The sequence below is a fragment of the Hylaeus anthracinus genome, unplaced genomic scaffold (assembly GCF_026225885.1).
Source record: "Hylaeus anthracinus isolate JK02 unplaced genomic scaffold, UHH_iyHylAnth1.0_haploid 18597, whole genome shotgun sequence".
Classification (NCBI taxonomy): domain Eukaryota; kingdom Metazoa; phylum Arthropoda; class Insecta; order Hymenoptera; family Colletidae; genus Hylaeus; species Hylaeus anthracinus.
Window position 1 is genome coordinate 1 of NW_026534785.1, and position 7,388 is coordinate 7,388.

The 7,388-nt window shown below is 40.0% G+C and overlaps 1 protein-coding gene across 1 annotated transcript; it reads left to right on the forward strand.

Annotated features, from left to right (window-relative positions):
- Window positions 1–1,125: 1,125 nt before the first annotated feature.
- LOC128892803 (forkhead box protein P1-like) lies at window positions 1,126–5,009 on the forward strand (the record flags this gene model as incomplete). Its single annotated transcript, XM_054153355.1, has 4 exons — window positions 1,126–1,375; window positions 2,408–2,512; window positions 2,643–2,817; window positions 4,715–5,009. Coding segments are annotated over 4 exons (780 nt in total), but the record flags the coding sequence as incomplete, so codon positions are not given.
- Between the last annotated feature and the right edge of the window lie 2,379 nt (window positions 5,010–7,388).

The window sequence follows — 7,388 nt, forward strand, 5'->3', positions numbered from 1 at the left end:
CGCGCAATACTCCCTCCCGTAAACAGCACAAAAGACATTTTCACGCAAATACGTATTGTCGGTTCGCACACAGGCTCGATAGCACCGATAGAGGCATCAAATATTTATTTAGCGGCATGGCCTGACCAGGTCTCCTTTGCTCGGCAAATTTGTACAGTCCACTCGAGGAGATTGTCGCGGACTCGTGCGAAAGACGATCTCAATTACGGAGAATCTAACGTTCTTCCATCGACGCGAACGCGTTGTCCTCGAGAAGATTCTCCGCGGCGACGAAGAAATCCTCGATGTCGTCCAGTGGACAAAATTCGCGAGCGTTTCCTCGTTAGTAGCGAGTTTCGGCTCATTAAGCGCGCTGGTTTTTCTTGCTCGTAGCGCAATATGATAAAGGGCGTCTATCTCAGGGTTTGTTTTAAAATATCCTCGAGGCTTGGCGAAGATGGGAGGGCGCCCACGGTTCCTCGAGGATGAGGTAAGCAATTAAACGTCGCCATCAGCCGTTGTGTCTCGTTGTTTGTCTTCGGGGTACCCATCAACTGCCCTCTGTCTTCCTCCCGCCTTCCCCAGCGAATTATCCGTGTCTGTGATTTATTCACCACCGCCAAGATGCAACTCTCCCCGTTTCGTGTTTTCTTTCTTTTCCTCGGATGTTCCCATTTGCCAGGGAATAGAAGAAATTATTATGGGAAATTTATTTATTCCTCTATTGGATCTAACGCATGTATAACTTGGACTTATAATTAGACTGCGGATTTTATGCATTTATAGTATATATTAACACGAAATTCATGTACAAGATATATACAAACTTTCTTCTATAATTGAATAATTACGTATACGTTTAACATACGTTTACCATACGTTTACCATATTTGCATTTGGCATAAATGCATAAAATCCGCAGGCTACTTATGATTAACTATTTTTACCTCATCTCTATAGATTCATTTTTTAATTGCAAATATTAGACACGGAAACTAGTATCCATATTACGACAAGTAAATGCTCCATTAAACTACAAATTCAAGATTCGATTCATAAAATAAATTTTATTATTCTCTAACAAAGAATATTACATGCATCTGCATTGAATTGATTTGTTCAAATTCAATTGATTTTGCATTGTAGCACCAACACCAGTTCGCGGAGCTAGGGAGGAAGAAGCTGGAACAGGCGATACAGCAACTGCAGGAACAGTTGCAGCTGAACGTGATCCAGCAGACGCATCTGTTGCAAACCGCCGACAAGAAGAAGGCGTCCGCCCCTCTTCAGCAATTGGCGCTTCAGCAGCAACGCTTGATTCAGCAGCTGCAAATCACACAGAGCCAGTATCTCCTCCAACAGGGTCTTGGTCTTCAGGGTCACAATCCTTCTTCAGGTAGGTTCTTCTGTTTAATTTTCTGACGATTTTTAACCCTTTGCGCTCGGGTGTCCGCTATGATGGGACACATCGTACGTCTAAAAAATTTTGTTGGTGATACCAATGCAAACATAAAGGATTTTAATCCTTTATTTTTATTTTCAACGATTCAAGACAGCTATACAAAATAATCAAGTCTAATAATACCAAAAAGTTAGATTAGAATTTTCAAAGTTAGATTATTTAATTATTTAAATCCATTAGATTATCTAACATCTATAACTAATTCTACTTAGGTTTAGAAAATTTCCGAGATCATGGAAAATATAATATTATGATCCGTCGAGGCGCCCCCCTAATTTAAACAACAGCCACCCCTTGTCCAACGTCCCCGTTCTCGTGCCCCAAGCTTCTCTTTCTCCTCGAGCGGTCCACCCCTACACTTTCTCATTTTCCACTTCACCCTGGGCAAAAGTTTCCACGTAGAAGTGTTTCTGTTGCGTTGGATCTCGTTCCGACGATGTTTTTCTTTCTGACGCGATGAGGAAAGGGCGGAATAATAGGGCAGGGCTGGAAAAGTAGCAGGGACTCGCGCCTCGAGTACTTCGAATACAAAAATTCACGCGCGAAACAAACTTGCCCATCGTTTACCGTCACTTGCGATCCTTTTCTTCAATATTCTCACAATTTTATTTTACTACCAGGCTCGATGCAATTTTTTAACAAGTTGCACGACGTACATTCGCGACCTCTGACGTGAATTCACGACATTTCAAATTTTATTCCTGCTTGTAACAAAATTATGAGAATCTTTTTATTTTGTACACTACATATTTACAACATGAATTATTTCAAAACATATTTTGTAATTTTTATATTACCCTAACGATACAAATTTGAGATGTTCAGCTTCAGAATTTTATTATTTTCGTCAGTGCTCGGTTACGTTTAGAAACGTAAAACATTTGCCGGTTGCGAATGCGTTAATTTTATTTTGCTAAACATCAATTTTATTCAGAACTAAATCGCGTAAATGTAAATGTTGAACAGGTCTGCAACCAGGCGAGGGTCTACCGATATGGAAGACAGAGACACCGGACGTTCCAGAATCCCACCAGAACTCCAACGTTCCAAAATCCGGGACAGGACTGAATGGTAAAGTAAAATTCTCCGTTGGTTAAATTCTACTCTTCGCGTTCGCGTTTATATTTTCGTTTTCGCTTCCGTTCTCTTTTTATTTTCACTTTACCTTGCAAATACGATCGTCGTTTCCGGACTATCGCAGGACTTCTGAATTCGATAGTGTCCAGTCGCCGGTCGGAGATGAACGGCACCACTCCGCTGGACGAAAAGCCATTGGACGTTTCCTCGAACGACAAGGCTCATCCCCTTTACGGTCATGGGGTTTGCAAGTGGCCGGGCTGTGAAGTTATTTGTGAAGACTATCAAGCATTCCTTAAGTAAGTACACATTTTCTTACGATTGCATCAAACGAATGCTAAGTTCGCTTAAAAGCTGAATCAAAGTTGTAGTTTAAGTTAAAAGTAGCTATAGCAATTTCTGTATCAATCGTCACTCCACTGGAATCAAAGAGTCCTGTTTACAAGAGCATAGAACTAGGATGATCTATTTTTGAATACAGATTTAGAGTCAGTAGCCCAATACACCTCCATTTATCAAGTTTCATCCAAATCAAGTCACTTTTTATATTTTCTTCTGCTATATTGTATCCGCCATTTTGAATTGTTTAATTTCCTGTTCAGATTCGTAATCTGCGACTCCAAAAAGCCCTCTGTACCAAGTTTCATCCAAATCGAGACACTTTTCGCATTTTGTTCCGCCATATTGGATCCGCCATATTGAATTTCTGAATTTCATGTTCAGATTCGTAACCAGCGACTCCAAAACTCTCTGTGTACCAAGTTTCATCCAAATCGGGACACTTTTCGCATTTTGTTCCGCCATATTGAATCCACCATTTTGAATTGTTTCACTTCATATTCAAATTCGTAATCAGTGACTCTGGAAACCTTCGTGTACCAAATTTCGTGAAAATCAATGAATGAAACTTGATACACGGGGGTTTTTGGAGTCGCTAATTACGAATTTGAACATGAAATTAAAAAATGGATTGGATTCAATATGATGAAATAAATTTTCAAAAATGAATTAGTGTATGAATACTTGTGTATCAAAAAAGTAAAAAGATTTTAGACGAAGATTTTCATTAATTATTGACGTTTATGATATACAATATTACAAACACTATATCGCAGATCTATGCCAAAGTAGTATACAGTGTAATTTTGACCTATCCTCAGCAACTCGCCGCGCGAAATCTCGAATGTACCACGGGAATGTAGGTAAATCCTCCGCAGTCGATTGAGATCTTTGTAACAGCGGAGAAGCGGGGAAACGAGAAGAATAAAGTCGACAATTTCGTTCTGTGGAATGAGTTAGAAAGGCATCGCGGGGATCGTTCAGGAGAAGGGAAAGGTAGCGTAGAAAAATCGCCGGAGTCAGCGTATCTCATTGACATCCAGCACCTTCTCCATCGGTTTCAAGCCTCCGTCGTTCCCCCTCACCCCTCGGTTTGGTCGGGCAGTCCCTAGTAATCACGCAGCTCGTCGCCGCAAACTCCCTCAAACTCCCTCAAACAAGCCGTTACTTAAAAAAGGAACGGAAAAAAGGAAAACGCTAATTACCTTTGTCTCATTAATATTCACGACATTCGACCGCATCGTTATGCCTTTCGGTTCTAATCCCCTGGCCCCCTCCCGCCCCTCCTCCCCTTCGAGCGTAGACATTCCCGCATTCTTGGTCTTAACCAGCCCTTCACTCCATCCTTTCTTCACCCTCTTTCACCCTTGGCGATACAGTCCGTTCTGCCTGCGACGAAGAAGGATTACGGAAATTCTTAAATACGGAATCTTGTTGGCACCAACCCCCTGGTGTTGGGGAGCCTCGATTCTTTTCGGTATCCCCTGTTGGGGTGAGATTCGCCGGAGACAAACGTTCCTTGTAACGTCGTGTAGCTTCATTAGAGGAGAGACTCGCTGGACTGGTGTGAAAAAGATGGCAGGAATTATTACTGTGGCTTATATATTTTATAAGTAGGTTATGACTCGTTATGGTGGGATGATTATTCCTTTGCGAGTTTGAATCATATATGTAGGAATATTACTGGCTCGCGGTACTTTGTTCGGATTTCCTACCTTTCTGTTTACTTTAGTCCGAGCAATCAGGAGATAGCGTAGGTCAAAGGGATTATAAGTACGGTTCCTCCTTATAATTTAACCAAATTTTCATTTTGGTAACTTTCGATAGATATGAATTAACGTTGATTGTTTATTGCAGGCACTTGAACACGGAGCACACGCTGGACGACAGATCGACGGCGCAAGCCAGAGTTCAGATGCAAGTGGTGTCCCAGCTGGAGATTCAGTTGCAGAAGGAACGGGACCGGCTAACCGCCATGATGCACCATCTGCACGTGGCGAAACAAATGGCCTCCCCGGAACCACCAAAGTCGTCCGAGTCGTCGGTGAGTTTTCGTCGCTTGCAATTATTTGATAAATATGATTCAGTTGCCCGTTTAACACTTTAACGACCGGTAGCCTATTAAATAGGCATTTTGCTATAATAAATGCATTTATTATTATCTATCTATTATCATTAGGTCTACCAGAAAGTTCTGTCCATTTTTAGAATAAAACAAAATAATACGTTTTTCTCACCTTGAATAAATTTTATTGAATAATACAATTTTTATCATTACTTATGACAATCTTGCGTGATTGCAATTTGTATATCATTTTTAACGAGTATACGCATACTTGTTGAAACTTGTAACCGGATCAGACAGAACTTTCCAGTAGACCTAACGTAATAATAGATTCTAATAGATAAAACAAAGATTGAGCAGTAACGTTGTGAAAATGAAAAGTATTATTCAATTTAATTATACAGGGTGTCCCAAAAATGTTAAAGGTCCTTGAAATGGGTTCGTGGGATGATTTGAAACAACTTTTTCCGTAGCGAAAATGTTGTCCGAGGCTTCGTTAAGGAGATATTAACAGAAAACCCCGACCAATCTTCCGCAGTAGTATAGGGTAGGACCTAGGCAGACGCGTTCGTACTCTACCGCGAGTATGACGGTGGAGTACGGCTGTATATGGCGTACCCTATACTACTGCGAACGCTCCACTATACTCGCACTCTGATCTTCAATATTTTTGGAAAACCTTGTATTCATTTTTCGAAATTTCAAATATAAATTATTTAATCATTCAAAATATTGATATACAGACTGCCGAAGTATTGAAATTGCATCTGATAATTCATAATATTAATTTATTAATACTACGAAAGGTTTTTCAAGTTCCTTTTCCACTTCAGAATTTCACTTCATAATCAAAAATATTTGAAGTATATAAATTTTAACGAAAGTACACATGATCACAATTAAATGAGAAATGATGTCTTTTAACCGTCCATCACAACTAAAACTACTACTCTATGGCAGGCATATTTTGTTATTAAAATGAACAAAATTTCTAGTGCCCCTCTTTGAGAAACCCTTCGTAATTCAGATTGAAATTTTGACCGACCAACATCGAAGATAATCGTGTAACGGGTACTCGATGGTCTCTCGCCGAATAGTTGTGGCGTTAGGGTGCCCGGAAAAACGATCCTTAACGATCGTGTCGCGATGTAAACTCTTCTGGTACGAGAAGTCGTAAAGCCAGATTTCCACGACGCGGGGGTGGACATCGTGGTTAGGGGTAGCGAGAGAAATTTTACGAGTTTCCCTGTGGCTAACAACAACGCCAGTTTCAGTTTTAACGCGCCGTAGAGTAGACTCGCTAATTTATACATAAAGTTTGCATTAATAATTCATCGGGTTCTCGTTGATTTTATATCGCCTTAATTAAAACCTCTAACAAGTCCGGCAGTCGGAGAATACCAATATCGCATTAGCCCTCCGCTCGCGACGGTGGTCGGTCCTCCCTTGGCGACTTAATTATTTTAGCGCGAACGGGGGTTGGGGTCCTGGCCGCGAAGGTCGGGATCATCTCTGATATTGAGAACGTTTCGTTGAAATATTCGATGGTTGGACCGTATGAATATTTAAACGTAACTTATTATGCTCATTAATAAAAACTTAACCGCGTTATGCCTGGTTTGTAATCCGTGCTCTTTCAAACGGATACGTTCGTGCAAATAGCAATTAAACAAATAGTTCGAGATGTGTAGATTTTTTTAGAGTCTTTAGTAAGAGAATGTTTAAAGTTCGTAGACAATGTTCAATCTTGGTCAGTTTGATATAGATATTTACGTTTGTAGGATTTTTAAAATGTTTATTAGCCGGGAAAGTTTGAGTCATAACCACAAAAATACGCTGCAAGGCGAATAGTGAATAATTAGACCTCGTTTCAGGAACGTGGAATTAAAAATTCGGAGATCATAATAATGTCTATCAGGTTGAGACTCGGTAAGGACCTGTTTCAACTGACAGAGAAATTATGAGACTGACTCCAAAATTTGTTTAATCTTTGAAGCACTTCGTCTTAACCTGAGATACTGTCGTCACAGGTCGAGGATAACTTCGTCTCAACCTGATGGACATTACCATAAATCACTCTGTTTATATATAAAAAATCAAATTTCCATCTCTTCAAATCCACAATCATGGTGGTTAACCCATTCACTGCCGGGAAAAATTTAATACAGATGTGTAATCTAGATTTTTTTGATAGTACTATTCAATTTTGTTGTTTTAAAAAAACATTTACTATCGTCTTTTGCAATAACTCGTGGATCAAAAGGCTACAACCTTATCCCTCGAGTAATTGTGATCAATTTGAACTACTAGACATCTGGTAGTTGGCAGTGAATTGGTTAACGCATATGAAACTTATCGAACAACTTCACGCTGTGGTTAACGAATTTTTCCACCTAAAATCAAAAAGATCTAAAGACTCCGTTTATAGATCAAAAATCAAACTCCCATCATTTAAACTCCGCAATC